The sequence below is a fragment of the Mobula hypostoma genome, chromosome 2 (genome assembly GCF_963921235.1).
Source record: "Mobula hypostoma chromosome 2, sMobHyp1.1, whole genome shotgun sequence".
NCBI classification, from domain to species: domain Eukaryota; kingdom Metazoa; phylum Chordata; class Chondrichthyes; order Myliobatiformes; family Myliobatidae; genus Mobula; species Mobula hypostoma.
The window spans coordinates 250,305,677-250,326,104 of NC_086098.1; the positions used below are offsets into that span (position 1 = coordinate 250,305,677).

The following is a 20,428-nucleotide window of genomic DNA, read 5'->3' on the forward strand; positions in this document are numbered from 1 at the left end:
CTCCATCAGCTTATCAACCACTGAAGTAAGACTCACTGGTCTATAATTTCTAGGACTATCTCTACTCCCTTCTTGAATAAGGGAACAACATCAGCAACTCTCCAGTCCTCCAGAATCTTTCCCATCCCCATTGATGAAGCAACGATCATTGCCAGAGGCTCAGCAATCTCCTCTCTTGCCTCCACAGCAGCCTGGGATATATCTTGTCCAGTCCCGGTGACTTATCCAACTTGAAGCTTTCCAAAAGCTACAGCACCTCCTCTTTCTTAATATGTATATGCTCAAGCTTTTCAGTCCACTGTAAGTCAGCCTTACAATTGCCAAGATCCTCTTCCGTAGTGAATACTGAAGCAAAGTATTCATTAAGTACCTTCACTACCTCCTCTGGTTCCATACACACTTTTCCACTGTCACACTTGATTGGTCCTATTCTCTAATATCTTATCCTCTTGCTTTTCACATACTTGTAGAATGCCTTGGGGTTTTCCTTATTCCTGCCTGCCAAGGCCTTCTCATGGCCCCTTCTGGCTCTCCTAATTTCATTCTTAAACTCCTTCCTGCTAGCCTTATAAACTTCTAGATCTCTATCATTACCTAGTTTATTGAAACTTTCATAAGCTTTTCTGTTCTTCTTGACTAGATTTTCAACTGCCTTTGTACACCATGGTTCCTGTACCCTACCATCCTTTTCCTGTCTCATTGGAACGTACCTATGCAGAATGCCATGCAAATATCCCCTGAACATTTGCCAGGTTTCTGCTGTACATTTCCCTGAGAACATCTGTTCCCAAATTAAGCTTCCAAGTTCCTGTCTGATAGCTTCATATTACCCCTTACTCCAATTAAACGTTTTTCTAACTTGTCTGCTCCTATCCCTCTCGAATGCTATGGTAAAGGAGATAGAATTGTGATCACTATCTCCAAAATGCTCTCCCACTGCGAGACCTGACACCTGACCAGGTTCATTCCCCAATAACAGATCAAGTACAGCCTCTCCTCTTGTAGGCTTATCTGCATATTGTGTCAAGAAACCTTCCTGAACACACCTAACAAACTCTACCCAATCTAAACCTTTGCTCTAGGGAGATGCCAATCAATATGGAGGAAATTAAAATCTCCCATCACAACAACCTTGTTATTATTGCACTGTTCCAGAATCTGTCTCCCTATCTGCTCCTTGATGTCCTTGTTCCTATTGGATGGTCTATAAATAGAACCCAGTATTGACCCCTTCCTGTTTCTAACCTCCACCCACAGAGACTCAGTAGACAATCGCTCCATGACTTTCTCCTTTTCTGAAGCCGTGACACTCTCTGATCAGCAGTACCACGCCCCCACCCCTTTTGCCTCCCACCCTGTCCTTTCTGAAACATATAAAGCTTGGCACTCTAAGTAGCCATTCCTGTCCCTGAGCCATCCAAATCTCTGTAATGGCCACAACATCATCGCTGCAAGTATTGATTCATGCTCTAAGCTCACCTACTTTGTTCATGATGCTTCTTGCATTAAAACAGACACATCTCAAACCATCAGTCTGAGTGCATCCCTTCTCTATCACCTGCCTATCCTCCCCCTCACACTGTCACCAAGCTTTTTCTATTTGTGAGCCAACTGCCTCTTCCTCCGTCTCTTCAGTTTGGTTCCCACCCCCCAGCAATTTTAGTTTAAATTCTCTTCAATAGCTTTAGCAAACCCCCCTGCCAGAATATTGGTCCCGCTGGGATTCAAGTGCAACCCGTCTTTTTTGTACAGGTCACACCTGCCCCAAAAGAGGTCCCAATGATCCAGAAATCTGAATTCCAGCCCCCTGCTCCAATCCCTCAGCCACGCATTTATCCTCCACCTCATTCTATTCCTATACTCACTGTCACATGGCACAGGCAGTAATCCCGAGGCTAGTGTCTCTGTATGGAGTTTGTTCGCTGCTTCTCACGTATGGATGGGTTTCCTTTGGGAGCTCTAGTGTCATTCTACCGGTTAGTAGACTAATCGGTCACTATAAATTGCCAGTACAGCTCATTGGGCGGGAAGGGACCGTCCAAGATCTTTCTAAATAAATAATTGTGCAAAAGATGACAAGCTGTGCAAATACAAAAAAAAGAAATACAAATAATAATAAGCAGATAAGTAATAATGAGAACATGAGTTGTAGAGTCGTTGAAAGTAAGCCCACAAAGACAAGTAAATCTGCAGATGATGAAATTCCGAGCAACACACACAAAATTCTGGAGGAACTCAGCAGGCCAGGCAGCATCTATGGAAAAGAGTACAATCGACGTTTCAGGCCAAAATCCTTCAACAGACCATTCACTCCATAAGTTGTGAAATCAGTTCAGTGTTGAGGTGAATGAAGTTATCCACTCTGGTTCAGGAGACTGATGATTGAAGGGTAATAACTGTTCCTGGCCACAGTGTTGTAGGACCCAAGGCTCCTGTACCTATTTCTTGATGGCAGCAGTGAGAAACAGCGTGGCCTGCATGGTGGGAGCCCTTCATGATGGATGCTGCTTTCCTGCAGTAGCATTCCTTGTAGATGTGCTTGTTGGTGGGAGGTTGACACTGGTACAGAGAAACTAAAGAGGAACCTAATAGAAATGAACAAACTCATGAAATTGCTGGAAAGCAACAAAGCTGAACAATTACCAACACTGATGAATGGTTCGGTAACTAGAAGCATTTATTACAGTAGATGTGGATCAGCGACCATTGTCATTGCAAGTGGAGGTATAGAATTTGTGATCATGAGGAATTATTAATCTTGTCATAATTATATTTATGAACACAAAGGAAAGAACATTGAGGACATAAGCAATGAGCAGGGATTGGATTAAATGGGATTTCTGACACAGAACAGATGATGGAACTAAATTATTTCCTCCTCTGCTAAGATTCTTCAAGATGGATCTGAATGCACATTCTATTCCTTTTGCTGTAGGAATATGGAAGGAAAGTAGCATGCATTCAGTAAATGTCCAGTATTCTAATCGTGAGGACTGTTTTAGCACATTTTTCTTGCCCTTTTGTGGTAGTTTCAAAATGCTCTACAGATTTTTAATTTAGATGTTGGTGAGACCGAATTTTGAATATGGTGTGCAGTTCTAGTTAAATACCTGCAGGAAAGCTGCCAATAAGATTGAAAGAATGCAGAGAAAATTTACCAGTACTTGAGGACCTAACCTGAGTTATAGGGAAAGATTGAAATGGTTAGAACTTTATTCCCTGGAGCGTAGGAGAATGAGGGGAGATTTGATAGAGGTGTACAAAATTATGGGGCTACAGTCCAGGTTCAGGGTGCGGGACTTGGTAGAATAATAGCTGGGCATGAACTGGATGGTTTGAAGGCCCTTTTCTATGCTGTACTGCTGTAGGCAAAGTTTTTGACTGTATTGTGAAAATCTGAATTACAAAATAGCATGGAATTTGCATTAACCATTGTCTACTGATTGAGATATGGTGATATGGAAAATATTAACATTCAAAAGAATTATTATTGCAAGAACATTGAATGTTCACGGGCTTCCTGACAGATGATAATAAAACTATGAGGGGCACATATCAGATAGATGGAGTTCTTTTCTCAGGGTAGGAAGCACCTAGAATTCTAGGGCACAGGTGATCGTAAGAGGGAATAAATTTAAAGGAGACGTGAGGGGTAAGATGTTCAGAGAGTGCTGGTTATCTGGAATGGGGGAGGAGGAGGAGGAGATAAACGCAGATAAAAGACTTTTGGACAAGTACTTCAATCGGAAAGGCATAAAGGTTATGAATCGTTTGGACAGGTACTTCAGTGGGAAAGGCATAGAGGTCAAGAAACCTTTGGATAGGTAGTTCAATAGGAAAGGTCAAGAGGTTAAGAGCCCTTTGGACAGGTACTTCAGCAGGAAAGGCTTAGAGGCTAAGAGCCCTTTGGACAGGTACTTTCACAGGAAAGGTGTAGAGGCTGAGGCCTTTGGACAGGTACTTCAACAGGAAAGGCTTGGAGGCTAAGAGCCCTTTGGACAGGTAACTTAGTAGGAAAAGCCAAGAAGTTAAGAGGCCTTTGGGCAGGTAGTTCAGTAGGAAAGGTCTAATTGAAGGCAATGGAATAGGGCAGGAAGGCACCATGGTTGCTGTGGATGAGGTGAGCCAGAGTGGCCATTTCTGTTCTGGTCAGTCCTGCAGTACTACTAACAGTGACAAAGGGCCAGTTCACCTGCAGCTCTTGGCACCAGTTTCCTGTTCTCCTCACTGTTGAACTAACCTCTGACTTCAGTAACAGCACAGCAAGACATCCAAGTCAGAAACAGAATGGAATCAGGAGCTGCTCCTCCCCCACCCATCCACCTTCGCCCTTACCTGGTCTCACCTGTCACCTGCCAGCATACACTCCTGCCCCTTTCCCACCTTCTTATTCTGGCTTCTTTCTGTTTCCTTTCCAGTTCTGATGAAGCATCTTGGCATGAAATGTCAACTCCTCTCCATAGATGCTGCCAGACCTGCTGAGTTTCTCCAGCATTTTCTTTGTGTTGCTCTGGATTTCCAGCATCTGCAGAATATCTTGTGTTTATGACCTACAAAGTTTTCAAGCTTTCTCAACAGAACTCTGCAAACCACTGCGTCTACTTCTTTTCATTTTTGGGCAGTCGCTCAGTGCCAGGTTTGTGAGGTGGTACCTCTCTATGGCAGCTTAAACCAGCCTCTGGGTTCGGCTGACTTATGGGCTCCAGGTTCTTTACGTTTTTCCTGACATTTCATGACACAGCCGGGCTTCCCAGAAGCTGGTGTGTGTTGGTTTTTTTCACAGGGGTTTTCAGCCTCGTCCTTGAATCTTTTCCTCATTCCACCCTACGCTACAGAGCCTGATCTGATTCAGAAGCCTGATGTTGGGGTCAAGATTGAAGTGTCCCACCCAGTGGGGCTGACTGCAAATGCTGGCAAGGAAAAGACATAGAATGTGGTTCACTTATCTGCTCCAGTGGGTCCAGGAAATTCTCAGGAACAGCATTAACTGCATCTTTCCAGTCCACTGGAGAGGTAGACAATGTAGTAAGGCAGGCAAAGGACATGAGCAAACAGACAAAACGCCAGAGGAACTCAGGAAGCATCTACGGAGAGTAACAAACAGTCAATGTTTCGGGCCGAGACCTTTCTTCAGAGCTGGAAAGGAAGGGGGAAGAGTCCAAAACAAGATGGTGGGGGGGGGGGGGGAAGAGTTCAAGCTGGACGGTGGTGGATGAAGGTGGGTGGGTGTAAGTGGGGGGGGGGAAATAATGTGAGAAGGCCTACAGATAGAAGAAGTAAAGGGTGAAGAAGAAGGAATCTAATAGCGAAAGAAAGTGGACCATTGGAGAAAGGGGAAGAGCAGGGACACCACAGAGAGGTGAGAGGCTGCTGAGGAGAAGACTTTTGTGCTGAGTTTGAGGTATGGATCTTCAAACACCCTTCCCCTTAGGTGGTCAAAGGCTGGGCTGATATATTGAACACTACTTTGTGGATACTGACAGTAAATCCCATCTTCTCATATGGTTTAATGAATGAGCTGATTATTTCGGCCCGACGGTCAAAAAGCTAATGAACTGAAAATGCAAAGCTTGTTCTACAGCCTCCACATGAAGAAGTCAAGTGTGTGGAACAATCTGCATGATTTCTTCCACGTTACATACTACGTCACCTAGAATGTACACTCAGTGACCACTTTATTAGGTATATCTGCTCGTTAATGCAAATATCTCATCAGGCTTTCACATGGAAGCAACTTATTGCAGAAAAGCATGCAGATATAGGCAAGAGGTTCAGTTGTTGCTCAGACCAAATATCAGAATGGGAAATAAATGTGATCTAAGATGCTTTGACCATGGAGTGATCGTTGGCGCCAGACAGGGTGGTTAGAGTATCTCAGAAACTGCTGATTTCCTGGGATTTCCATGCACAACAGTCTCCAGAGTTTACAGAGAATGGTGCGAAAAACAAACTTCCAGTGTGCAGCGTTTCTGACAGGAAAGTGACAGTAACTCAAATAACCATGCATTGCAACAGTGGTGTGCAGAAGAGCATCTCCGAATGCACAACACATTAAACCTTGAAGTGGATGGGCTACAGCAACAAAGGAGCATGAATATAACCTCAGAAGACCAGGAACATTCACTCAGTGGCCACTTTATTAAGTACAGGAGGTATCTAACAAAGTGTCCACTGGGTGAAGATTGCCATTGATTTTTTTTATTATTAGATCAAAATGAACTTTGTACCTTACAGGACGAGAGTAACACCTTCATCACAAAGACTGCAGTGATTCAGAAGGCTGTTTCACTACATGTCCTTCTCAAGGGCAATTATAGACAGACAATAAATCCTGCATTTAATCAGTGGCATTCACACAATGTCCAAGAAAACAATGCAAGGAAAATATGTTAAAGAACGATGAAATTATGAAAGACACTAAATAACTGTGCTTTGTTTATTTATGTTCTGTAATATTACTCAGTTATACCCATATCATTACTGTAAATTGAGTATTAAATTTTATTTGTGTTCTACTAGTTTGCTCTGAATCGGTCCTTCAGCAAATTAACAAAAAAATTTTATTCAATGCACTAAAGAATATTTCTCGTATTTTCAGAATGTCGCAAATTCTTCTCAAAGAGATTCAATACAAATTACCAAGGTTTTTAAAATATATTTTGTATTACCTATTCTGCATGTTCTTTGAAGCACTCTTTCCCAATCCTAACAGTAAATTGATGAAAGATTCTGCGAATGTTATGTTGCAATCTCAGAGAGGTTTATGGATAAATGTCAAGACACAGTAGGTTGTTCTAGTTAATCTGGTATTCCCCTTTCTGTGTGTGTTCTTTTTAAATTCTCCACATAATGACCCAGTACATGAATGAATTGTTATTTTGACTTTACGCATCACTTACAGGAGAAAGACTTGATAAGTCATGAAGGCACAAATGAGTTGTTAACTTCTGACATGATTGCAGAATTGCAAGCATTCCACTGCTTCCCATTAACATACTAAAACATTCATCTATAATTAGTTTATAAACTAATTAATATGAATTACACTGCATTTATTTTTTACTAAGTTGTTATAAGCTTGAATGTTTCTTTAATCCTTCTGATTAGGTTGTGTTTTTGTGTCTTTATTATATCGAGGCTTTTAGCTCTCCATCATGATGTAACTTGCTAAACTATTAAGAAAATTTTGATGTTTTATTAAATTCTGTCATATGAATTCTCTATTTATGATAATTTAAAAATTATCTAACTTACATTTTGCCATGATTGATTGGCGGAGCAGACTGAATGGGCAAAATGGCCTTTTATTGTTGCTCCTATATTTTTTCCTCTTTTTCTGTTGGAGAATGGAATTGAAACTTAAACCAAATCACCATATAGAATATTTGGAATTGTCACAGTCACCCTAAATTTAATTATTCATCTCTCCTGGATAATAATATTTGAATCCTTGTTAATTATACATGTGTTGTGTTAGTCATCTACCTACAGAGGGAGAGAAAGGCCTGTGGTTAGATCAGTTGGTTAATATTTCAGATATATACAGGAAGCAGATGACAAAATAAATTAGTCCATTGTTCTCTCAGCTCCATGAACCAGATTATGATTCAGAAGGTTATCATTTAATGGAAGTGCATCACAATATTAAGAAATGTTAACACGAGGAAATCTGCAGATGCTGAAAATTCAGGCAACACACACAAAAAATGCTGGGGAATGCAGCAGGCCAGGAAGCATCTAATGTTAATACAGATATACACTCATTAGCCACTTTATTATGTACCTCCTCAAAGATTCAAAGTATTTATTATCAAAGAATGTATAAATTATACACCTTGAGATTTGTTTGCTTACCGGCAGCCACAAAGCGAGAAACCTAAATAACCCAATTTTAAAAAACCACTGCACAGAGAAAGAGGGACAAAACACACATCAGGCAAACAATGGAATCAAATGAGTGCACTCCAAACCAGACTGAATCCTTAGATCCACTGCCCGGAGCAGCGGGAATGTAGGTCCAAGCCTTGATTTCAGTTCATCATATTAGCAGAGCAAAAACACCACAAGCTCACAGAGCCGACAGCTACTGGAGAGAGGAATGAACATCATGGGAGACTGAGCGAAATCAGCCCGACCCTCGCCTCCAGTCCCAACACTCGAGCTTTCTGGTCTATCTGGGCGAGCATTTATATTGTCCGAGCACTGAGTAGTGCCTTCTTACCGAACCCCGATGCAGTGACACACCCAAAGCCGTTCTCTATCTCACCAAATCAGGTTGGTGCTTGGAGCAATCCAACATTGCAGCCTAATGAGGTGGTGGGACATTGAAACTCTTCTGCCTTGACTCCTCTCCAAATTGTTCACCCTAACAGCAACAGCGATACCAACTCTGCCTGTGACCCCCATCGAGAACAAGTTGCATTCCAGCTTTGTGATACAGCTCATCCTTTGAATCAGCTTCACCTGCGCTTACTTCTTCATTGTTTGTAGTGATAGTTGACCACAATTTGCTTCAGTAAAGATTTTATTGGTAATGTTTTTAGTCACATTTCTTTCCCTGTCACACAGATTCAGTAGCACCATATTAAACGGGAAGTCCTGAACCTATAAGGTGGCCACTGGGTGTATCTTCATGGTCTTCTGGGGCTGTAGCCCATCCACTTCAAGGTTTGATGTGCCGCATGTTAGAGATGCTCTTCTGTGCAACATTGTAATGCCAGGTTATCTGAGTTAATGTCGCCTTCCTTGAACTGATCTGGCCATTCTCCAGTGACCTCGCTCACTAACAAGGTGAACCCCTACTCATTCACAACATTCTCTCTAAAAATCTGTAAACCTATTGTGCGTGAAAATCCCAGGGTAACGACAGTTTCTGAGATACTCAAACCACCCTGTTTGGCACCAACAACCAATCTACGGTCAAAATCAGTTAGATCACATTTCTTCCCTATTCTGATGTTTGGTCTGAACAACAGCTGAACCTCTTGACCACGTCTGCATGCTTTTATGCATTGAGTTGCTGCCAGGTATTTGGCTGGTGAGATATTTGCATTAACAATTGCACTAAAAAATTGCCACTAAGTGTATTTTAATCTTAGAATGGGATTAGTCCACGGCCCTTAAAAATATATATTTGCTCTTGCACAAGATATAAATTGCCAATGAAATAAGGAAACAGCAGCAAATTCCCTGTTCATTGTATAATCATTTTTAAAATGCATTATCATTGTGGTGTAATTGTAAATTCTCCTTCCTTACTCAATAGGGTAAAACTATGCCATTTCTGCTTGGATAGGTGAAGAGAGTAATCCATTAAATTAAATATGTACTCATGTACTGCATATGATGTGAGTGATCAAAAATATAGAAACTAACAAGGTAAAACCAGTAGATCATCAATGGAAATCATATGTAGTCCAAGGCGGTGTCCGTCATTAAGGACCCAACAACCCAGGACATGCTTTCTTCTTGTTACTACCACTATGGAGGAGGTAGAGGAGCTTAAAGCCATCAGATTCCCGGACAGCTTCTTTCACTCTGCAATCAGCTTTCTGAGTAGCCCATGAACCCATGAACTCATCAACACCTCCTCCTATTCTGCTCTCTTCTTGCACTACTTCATTTTTAAAGTATATTTTTATTGTAACTTATATTCTCTTTATGTATTGCATTGTACTGCTGCCACAAAACAACAAATTTCATGACATATATTGGTGATGATAAACCTGATTCTGATTGCGATTCTTGAAGAAAAGAAGTAGCAATTTTCCCACTTATTTTCCTAAGGCTTGTGGTAGACTTTGACATATTTTCAGAGACGTGCAAATAAAAATGACTAGCATTTGGGCATTAATGACAGGCATTTATCAGAGTCATAGAATCATAGAACACGACAGCACAGACATGGCCCTTCAGTCCATCTAGCTCATGATGGAACTTTTCTGTCATCAGTATTTCATACACCATGTGCCATTACACATTGGTATTTGTGACAAATGGGCACAGCAGTAGGTAGCGGCGACTGGTACGATGCTATTACATCTCGGGGCATCAGAGTTCAATTCCAGCACCGTCAGCAAGCAGCTTGTCCGTCCTTCCGTGAGCCAGTGGTTTTCCTCTGGGTGGTCCGATTTCCTTCCAGAGTCCAAAGGTAAGTTAACTGGTCATTGTAAATCGTCCCGTGATTAGGCTAGGGTTAAATAGGTATATCGCTGTATCTCTAAATTAATTAATGAGTGAGTTTATAAAACAGCTGCAATAAACTTGAATTATATTGGGACAGTATATTACTTGAATCAATGAGAAAATCAATAGCACATCAATATTAACAGGGCTTTCATTTTTCAAGTGGATAACTTTAAAAAGTTGGTGAAAAACATCCGGAATATCCAAAGCACATAGTGGATACTTTTAGCATTACAAGCCTCTCTGATTATGGCTTGGCACCAGGGAACAATGAACGCTGATGTAAGGCTTTCACTTAAAAGAGAGAAAAAAAGAGACAGACTGAGTAATTATAGGCCAGTCAGCCGAGCATCAGTGGTGGGTAAATTATTGGGAAAAAAATCCAAGGGACGATATAAATCATCCTTCTGAAAGGCACAGATTAGTCAAATTCAGCCAGCCCGTTCTTGTTGAGGGGGTGTGTGCCCGGCTAACGAATGCATTTCTGCGGAGGCACCAAGGAACACATTTGTTGTGGAATATGTGGAATTTAGCAAAGCTTTTCAGAATGCCTCAGAAGATAAATTAGTCAGGAAGGCAAAAGCCCAGGGGATCCAAGGGAAGGCAGCAATTTAAACCTAAAGTTCAGGTAACAGGAAAAAGGGAAAATCAGTAGTGGAATTTTTTAAGGTCGGAAGGCTGTTTACAGTGGTGTCTGGTGATGAGGAATGATGAGACGATTGGGGATATTTTCAGTGGAGCAGTGGAGACCAAGGACAGAAGGAATCAATGTTTATAATGTTACTGGGGGCCTGGATACTGCGAGTTGGAATGACCTATTTCATGAGTAAAGGGTGAGAAGCTGAGAGGAATAGATTGAAGATTTAAGTGGTATAAAGAATGAAAAGGATTTGAGGTAAACCTTTATTTTATTCTGAGTGTAATGTGAATCTGGAACTTACTGCCTGACAATAGCGAGTACGATGACCCACATCACACATATATTTGAAAAAACTAGAAAAAACATAATATTCAGCAGTAACACACGCAGAATTTTGCAGGTGATCAGCAGGTCAGGCAGCATTTATGGAAAGAAATGAGCAACTGATGTTCTGAGCTGAGGCCCTTGATCAGGACTGGAAAGGAAGAGGGAAGCAGCCGGAATAAGAAGGTGAAGGGAGGGGAAGGAGCAGAAGCTGGAAGGTGATAGGTGAAGCCAGGTGAAGGGGAAGGTAGGTTGTTGGGGGCGGGGAGACGGTAAGAAGCTGGGAGGGGATAGGTGCAAAAGGTAAAGGGCTGAAGAAAGAAGGCGTCTGATAGGAGAGGAGAGTTGATCTTGGGAGAAAGGAAAGAGGGAGGTGATGGGCAGGTGAGGAGGGGTAAAGGGGGAGCCGGAATAGGGAATGCAAAAAGAGAGGTGCGAGATGGGAAGTAATTTCCAAAACTTAGAGAAATGATGTTCTGGAAGCTACCCAAATGGAATATGAAGTAGTGTTCCTTCAACCTAAAAGTAACCTCATTGTGGCTGTAGAGGAGGCCATGAATCAACATGTCAGAATAGGAGTGGGGAGTGGAATTAAAATAGTTGGCCTCTGGGAAAAATCGCTTGTTGCAGAACCTGCAGAATCTCTTGTGTTTAAAACATTCTGTAATTTACAGGCTCCACTCTGGAATTCCAGCTATAAGGGACAATGGCTTTATTCCAATAGGTCTTAGTCTGTCCGCCTGGACACAATAGGTTTGAAGGCATCTTTCACCACCACAAATTTCTATTATTCATGGCACACGGTCTCAGAAGCTTACAGCAACTTTAAAATGAGAATGGCATTTCTCAGTTTATTAACTGTAGTGTAATGCAATCATCATCTTGAAATCTACTTTAAGGTTTAGACGGAGAATATGTTAGACCTTGCAACATGTAGAGTATCACCTCACTGTGAATTGCATTCCAATACTTCACAAAGTCATTATACAGACTAGATGTCACCTCCTGTTCATGAAATCCACTCACTGGCTGCCTTTTTTCCTTCTTCTGATCAAAACGCATTTCTTTACGTCTCTGGCTTGAGCATTTTATTTTCCAATGTACCTTTGGTATGTGAACTACTTCCGAAAGTTTAATTCCATGAAAAGTACAAAATTATCAGAAGCCAGAAAATCTCACAGATTTTATGTTATTAAAATGTTGTATATCACATAACATTAGGTAATCTAGGGTAGACTGTATAATGGAGGTGCATTGCATTTAAGGTTGTTAAATTAAATATTTCGGTTCCAGTAATAGCTCTCAGGTTTGTGTCTTGAGGATTTGTGTAGAACATAAAATATTGAATAATTTTATTCTTTTGCCTCAAATCATTTTATAAAAAAATAGAAATAGCATAAAATGCTCCATTACCACTTAATAACAATATTTTACAATATTTTGCCAATTAAAGTAAAAGAATTATTTTTCCACCATGTCATTGGCATAGCCTATGCAGCAATTAATCGAGTAACAGATTTTGAAGGCTTTATGTATCTCCATCTAGTTTGTACTTCTTCTCCTTCCTCCACCTTGTTATTCTGGCTTCTTTCCCCTCCCTTTCTGGTCCCAACTAAGGATATCGCCGCAAAATATCAGCTCTTTATTGCTTTCCGTGGATGCTGCCTGATCTGATGAGTTCCTCTTCTGCACACCACTGTTGTAACTCATGGTTATTTGAGGACTGTCACCTTCCTGTCAGCTTGAACCAATCTGGTGATTCTCCTCTGACATCTCATTAACAAGGTGTTTTTGCCCACAGAACTGCTGCACACTGTATGTTTTTTTTTGTTGGTTTATTTGCATCATTCTCTGTAAACACTAGAAACTGCTGTGTGTGGAAATCCCAGGAGATCAGCAGTTTCTCAGATACTCAAACCACCCCATCTGGCACTATCAATCATTCCATGGCCAAAGCTTCTTAGATCACATTTCTTCCCCATTCTGATGTTTGGTCTGAGCAACAACTGAACCTCTTGACCATGTCTGTGTGCTTTTATGCATTGAGTTGCTGCCACATGATTGGCTGATTAGATCTTTGCATTAACAAGCAGGTGTACAGATGTACCTAATAAAGTGGCCACTGAATGTACTTTGCTCAAACTTGAATTTAAGTAATTTGTTTGCACCCAAGACAAACCAAGGAAGAGCTTTCCTCTAATTCTGAAACACTTTTTTGGGAACCCTGAAGTATTTGGTCATCTACATAGCATGCCACCAGTGTGACGAAAAGCTCTGCACTTGTCTGAATATCTACAGGTCCAGCACATTCAGAAGTTCAGTGTTATTTAGGACAAAGAAATTCACTTGACCAACATCTCATTCATTGGCATTAACTTCCTTCATTACCAGTGGGTGTTTATAAACACAAAAGATTCTGTAGATATTGGAAATTGACAGCAATGCACAGAAAATGCTGGAGGACCTCAGCAGATCAGGCAGCAGCTGTGGAGAGGAGCAAACAGTCGATATTTCTGGCCATAAATATGAGGGGAAGGGGAAGGATTAGAAGCTGGCAGCTATCTCGTATATTTTCTAGGTTTTTTTTAAGAATGAAGGGGGATCTCATTGAAACCTACCAAATATTAAATGGCCAAGATTGGACATGGAGAAGATGTTTCCTATAGTGGAAGGAGTTGAGAACACAGGGCACAGCCCCAGAATAGAGGGATATCCATTTTAGAACAAGGATGAGGAGGAATTTCTTTAGCCAGAGGCTGGTGAATCTGCGGAATTCATTGCCACAGATGGCTGTGGAAGCTAAGACATTGAGTATATTTAAAGCAGAGGTGATAGTTTCTTGATTAGCAAGTGCATCAAAGGTTATGGGGAAGAAATGGGAGAACAGGGTTGAGAGGGATAGTAAATCAGCCATGGTGGAGCAGACTCGATAGGACAAATTGCCTGATTTTGTTCTAATGTCTTACGGTCATAGTTCAAAGTAAATTTATTATCAAAGTATGTATATACTCCGACCAGCCCTTTGACACCGAGCACTGAGCACCATCCTCTGCTGAGCGCTTCGACCCCGCCCTGGCCGCCAAGCAACAAGCAAAGCCGGGGACTCAGAGCCTTCCCCTCTGGAGGTTTCGCACCACACAGTTGCAGCAGCAGCAGCGAAGCAGGCATTTCAGAAGTTTCACCAGATGTTCCTCCATGCTCTCACGTCCGTCTCCATCAAATCAGGATTGTGCACAGTACCCTACTTGACAATAAACGAGGACTGAGCGTCCTCATAATCTAATCCAAATCTAAATATGCCACCATATATCACCCTGAGATATATTTCCTTGAGGACATACATAGTAAATCCAAGAAACACAATAGAATCAAAGAAAGACTGCATCCAACAGGACTGACATCGTACAAAAGACAACAAAATGTGCAAGTACAAAAGGGAATAATAAATAAATAAGCAATAAGTATCGAGAACATGAGGTGAAGAGCCCTTGAAAATGAATATATAAGTTGAGGGAACACCTCACTGATGGGGCGAGTGAAGTTAAGTGAAGTTATCTGCTCTGGTTCAAAAGCCTGATGGTTGAGGGGTAATAAATGTTGCTAAACCTGGTTGTGTGTGTCCTGAGGGTCCTGTACCTTCTTCCTGATGGCATCAGTGAGAAGAGAGCATGGCCTGGATGGTGGGGATCCTTTCTGATGGATACTGCTTTCCTGCAGCGGTGTTCCATGTAGATGTGCTCAATAGTTGGGAGGGCTTAACTAGAGACGTACTGGGCTATATTCACTACTTTTTGTATGTTTTCCCGAACAAGGGCATTGGCGTTTCCATACCAGGCCATGATGCAACCGGTCAACATACTTTCAACCACACATCTATAGAAGTCTGTCAAAGTCTTAGATGTTATGTCAAATCTTCCCAATTGTCTAAGGAAGTTGAGGCACTGCTGCACTTCCTTTGTATTGGCACTTACATGCTGGGCCCAGGACAGATCCGTTGAATGATAAATGGTCTTGTGGTCTAATTAGCAAAAGTTCTTTGATTGCACCTCCAGAACTTCCAACACTGACTATCTGGGAGGAAAAGGGCAACGAATGTATGGCAAAGCCACCATACCTCCAGGTCACACACTGTACTGATGAAAAGATCTTTCTTGACCTTGCACGCTCAAAATCCTGAAGCTCCCTCATACTATGACCATGGGTGTAACCTCAACATACAAACCATCGCAATTCAAGAAAGTGACTCAGAGTAAAATTCTCTGCAGCAAACTGAGAATGGGCAATAAAAGCCTATTCCATCAATACCCATGCTCAACAAAAGCAAAGAACATTATAAGCCGAGGAAAGATATTTGATGCATCTGGGGAGGAAGGATTCGTTTCACAAACTCAGGAGAATCTGCAGATGTTGGATCCTGAGCAACAATCACAAAATATCAGAGGAACTCAACAAGTCAGACAATATCTATGGAGTGGAATAAACAGTTAATGCTTTGGGCAAAGAAACTATGCCAGGACTGAAAGGAAGGTGGGGGGGTGGGCACGTGGAATCCAGAATAAGAAGGTTGGGGGAGGGAAGATCTACAAGCTAGAAGGTGATGGGTGAGACCAGCTGAGGGGGGAGGTGGGTGAGTGGGGGCAGGGGGAATTGAGTGAGAAGCTGGGAGGTGATAGTTGTAAGGGGTAAAGGGATGAAGAAGAAGGAATCTGATAGGAGAGGAGAGTGGACCATGGGAGAAAGGGAAAGAGGAGGGGCACCAGAGAGAGCTGATGGGCAGATGAGGAGAAGAGGAGAGCTAGAATGGGGAATAGAAAAAAGAAATAAGTGTGACAGGGGAGAAATTACTCCAAGTTAGAGAAATGGGCTTCCAACCTGAAAATGGCCTCATCATGACAGTACCATGGGCCATGGATCGACATGCTGGAATGGGAATGAGAAGTGAAATTTAAATGGGAGCTTATCTGGAAATCCTGCCTTTTGTGGTGGACGGAGAGAAGATGCTTGTTTAAATACACTATGCTGAGTGTTGTGCATTGAGAAAAGAACGTAATGTAAATCAATATGCAAAGGCTATGATTGTGCAACCATCACATTCTGGATGAAATGACTATAAAGAATAAAATGGTTAATTATAATTTAAACATCTTTTGGCTTTGACTGGTTATCAATGTACTGGGCATCTGTTCTTATCACCAGGGGGCATTCTCACTTTTCCAGTGAACACCGGTGTCTGCCTCCATCCAGATCCAGCAGTAAGTAAAACAAATTGAACAGGAACAGCTTTTGATGCAGATTTTAATTATATCTTACAGTTTCATGAAATATCCTATGTTTCAAACTGAATATTAGCTTTTCACCTCTGTAAATTAAAAGTACTGCCGGAACTAAGGTGTTAAAATGAAAATTAACTGTCAATGTCTGTAAATTAAAACATACCCCTAGAAACCAGTAGGATTTCATTTTTTTAATATATAGATATTGAGATAACGCAGACCATTAACGGGGAAAATGATTCATCCAGTGTAATCAATAGCAAACACTCATTAGCCAGCTGTAACGATCTGTGCATGCAGCTTTCTGGACTAATATACAAATAAGCATTATGTGTTGGAGATGTTTGTGGACACACGTTACTTTTATGAGCCTGTCTTGATCTGTGTCATTCACACCCCAATGCTGGGTAAGGAAATAATTTCCAAAAGCATTCTTAAATTTTCAATAGTATTCTGTTCCAATTGCAAATGTGTTGTTCTGTTTTATTGTATCATTTTAAATATCTATTGATAAAATATAGTGTTAAATATATTAAATAAATAAATTTCAATTGTATATATATTTAAATATATAAACTTGAAAAAATCACTAAGTTTATAAAAGTATACATTTTGTTGCTTTTATTTTGGCTTTCTCTGAAGATTGTACTATTGAGTGGGTGGGGTTTGTCATGGCAGAGATATATAGATAGTCACAGCTGAGGGGGAGGTTGGATGGAACACTGAGTGTGGTCAATCAGTTGTATATTTGGATGCTTAGAAAAAGTTTACTTGTTCTACTCTGGACAAGTATGCTATTTGGCAAGAACAGGGATACACACAGTCAAAAATAACTATATGTACAAAGATATTTCGGACCTTGTCAGGAAAATGCATTTCAACACATTAAATTTAGTGCACACCAGGCTCCAGGAGGGAACCATTTTAGGTTTTATCTCTCGAAAATAAGACAAGGCACATATTATAATGGCTTGCTTCTCCTGAATGGAGTCATCATATTTAACAATCAGGATGCTGTCCTGATGAAGGGTCTTGGCCTGAAATGTCAACTCTTTATTCCTCTCCATAGATGCTGCCTGACCTGCTGAGTTCCTCCAGCATTTTGTGTGTGTTGCTTTGGATTTCCAGTATTTGCAGAATCCCTTATGTTTATGATTTGCTGCCATATTATTCCCCAGCCCCCATCCCCCAACCCCTGACCTCCATTGCACACCACCCCGCCCTTCACTGGCCTCATCCCACCCCACCAAAAGCTGGGGCCAGTCCAATCATTATACATTGAGAACAGAAGTTTAGGTTCACCATATTAGCTGTAATATCGTGTTAACCTACATATTTCTCTCAGATATATGTGAACCTTTACAGGGTTGCTTCTGCTCTGCGGCATCCAATGTTTACTCACGCTAAGTACTGAGTCAGAAGAACACACTCAGTGGCCACTTCATTAGGTACACCTGCTAATTAACACAAATATCTAATCAGCCATTCATGTGGCAGCAACTCAGTATATTAAGGCTTATGGACACAGTTAAGAGGTTCAGTTGTTGTTCAGACCAAATATCAGAATGGGAAGAAATGTGATCTAAGTGACTATGGAATGATTGTTGGTGCCAGACGGGGTGGTTTGAGTATCTCTGAAACTGCTGATCTTCTGGGATTTTCATGCACAACGGTCTCTAGAATTTACAGAGAAATAAAACATCAAGTGAGGGCATTTCTATGGGTGAGGACACCTTGTTAATGAGAGAGGTGAGAGGAGAATGATCAGACTGGTTCAAGCTGACAGAAAATAGCAGATGTTAGAATAGGTGTTACAACAGTGGTGTGCAGAAGAGCTTCTCTGAATGCACAACACATCAGAAGGTGAAGTGGATGGTGTACAGCAGCAGAAGACCACAAACGTACTTTATTAGGCACTACCTAAGGTGGAGGCGGAATTCTGTTGTAACCAGTCACAGAATTCAGCATTCAAACTGGAAGATCAAGGAGAGAACCATGGTTTCTTTCCTCCCACGGTCAACAGAAAAGAAAATGCACATAGGTACTATGTTAAACTCAGCTAATTTAGGAGACAAACTTTTTAAAAAGGTCCACAACTCCATGCTCAATTTACAAATACCTAAGAAAAACTTACTCTTTGACTGTAGTCAGTCACAGCCGGGTCGGATACCACCGATTAAAAGTGAAAAATTATAAGCACAACGTTTCTCTATTCAAATATGTTGTCATCTTTTGTAATCATTGAATTAATTATTATTTTGAAATTTAATAGTTAAAAGTCAAAGCAAATAGCATTGCAGGTTTATCGGTCATTCACTGCGAACTACAGAAAGAAATTAATTAAAAGTCGTTCCAAACATTTGACTGGTTTTCAAATGGTTAATTATTACTTGCAATCTATGGTACAATTACGGCTTGATATACAAGATCGCACACAGATACACAAGGATGGCGAGATTGGTTATATTGTATGTTCCTCAGTTTCTATTCTCGCCTACCACAGGGCGTTCCATCATGCTAATGGGAGCAGGAAGTTTCCATCCTGAATAAAATCCAATGTTTGATTTGAATATTTGTTTTCCATCTGTTAGAAGTCAACGCTTATAAATACTGTATACAAATATAAACGGTAGGGTGTAGACTCGATTCAGATTTTAACCTACCTAGCTTCATTATAAATATATAAACTGAAAGAATATATTTTTAAATCCTTAATTTATAATCGAGACATTAATTGCAGCCATGGGAACTTTAAGTTATATTCTACGGTTAAGAAGGAGATGACAGTAAGAATTAAAGCGCAGTGCCTGTGCCGGCAATTCTAAGTGCATTCCAAGTCCATTCTCCGCGGCTGTTCGCACTGGACCTTTCGAGCGGAATCGCCAAGAGCTGATTCTCACCTTGTGAAGAAGCGGAGAGTTGGACGTAGAGCCCCAGGTAATGCAAAGCTCCTAGAATCACTCCAAACCTCCCCATCTTGCCTGCGACGCAGCGTATTTACATAGGTCGGGCTTGGGTGTTGGAAATCCGAACCCGAGTCTGAGCAAATCTTCGCCCGAACCTCCTCGGTTTCCCCGCTGATCTGGTGCGGGCTGCTCTCCGGGAGCTGCCGCCTCTGCGGTACTCGACGATGTGGCGGAGGAGACGCTCCGAGCAGAACAGCGCTGAGCACGTGGGCGCCTGCTCACCGCGCGGATGTATTCGCTCGGACTGCCTTCTTTTTTCTGCCTATTTTCTGGCGTCCAGGACCACGCTCGCAAGAAGCAAAGTTTTGCACACACAGCCTGCTACTCTCAGCGACGTCGCTGTCTTCTATTGTAACTCGCAGGTTCTCTGAATGCAGTGAATCCCATAATGTCTATTAGCTCCTTTGATGCCGCGAAGACAATACGGCGAGCTGAAGGTGTATCAACCAGCGACCACCGGACAGTTACTTCCCCAAGCCGAAACTGATCATCACCTTCACCCATTAACCCACCAGCACGACCTCATCATTTTCTGTCAGTCCCCTTACGTACAGATACTCCTGTACCTAGCGTCTCTTTATGTGCATACAGTCCGTGTATATCAGTTAACTTCATGTATTTATATGTATTGTGTTGTTTTGTTGAGTTCTTTATGTTTATTATGTTTTTATGCCGCATCGGATCCGGATTAACAATCATTTCGTTCTCCTTTACTGACGAGTGATAATAAACAATTGGTCTCAGCCTGAAACGTCGACTGCGCCTCTTCCTATAGATGCTGCTTGGCCTGCTGCGTTCACCAGCAACTTTGATGTATGTTGTTTAAATCTTCAATCTCGAGTTTGTTAAAATCAAAGCGGCGCTCGATTTAACCAGTGATTCTGGGAGCTTTAACTTCACCCGAGGTGAATATCCGATCATAAGCTTTTTCATACAGTGCTGGGCTCGGTTTAGGGCACTGTAAGTGTCTTATATTTACTTTACGGTTTACTATTGTAACAAATAATTTTGAAAAGAATAACCACTCGGTGTCTGTAAAG

General features: G+C 41.4%; 1 protein-coding gene across 1 annotated transcript in view; it reads right to left on the reverse strand.

Moving 5' to 3' along the window:
- The window catches only part of LOC134337684 (V-set and transmembrane domain-containing protein 2-like protein), a 164,870-nt gene extending 145,288 nt beyond the window's left edge, over positions 1-19,582 (reverse strand). The window contains exon 1 of the mRNA XM_063032878.1: positions 19,323-19,582. Coding sequence (XP_062888948.1) covers positions 19,323-19,398 — 76 coding nt within the window. The 5' untranslated portion in view covers positions 19,399-19,582. The remainder of the gene's footprint in view (positions 1-19,322) is intronic.
- Between the last annotated feature and the right edge of the window lie 846 nt (positions 19,583-20,428).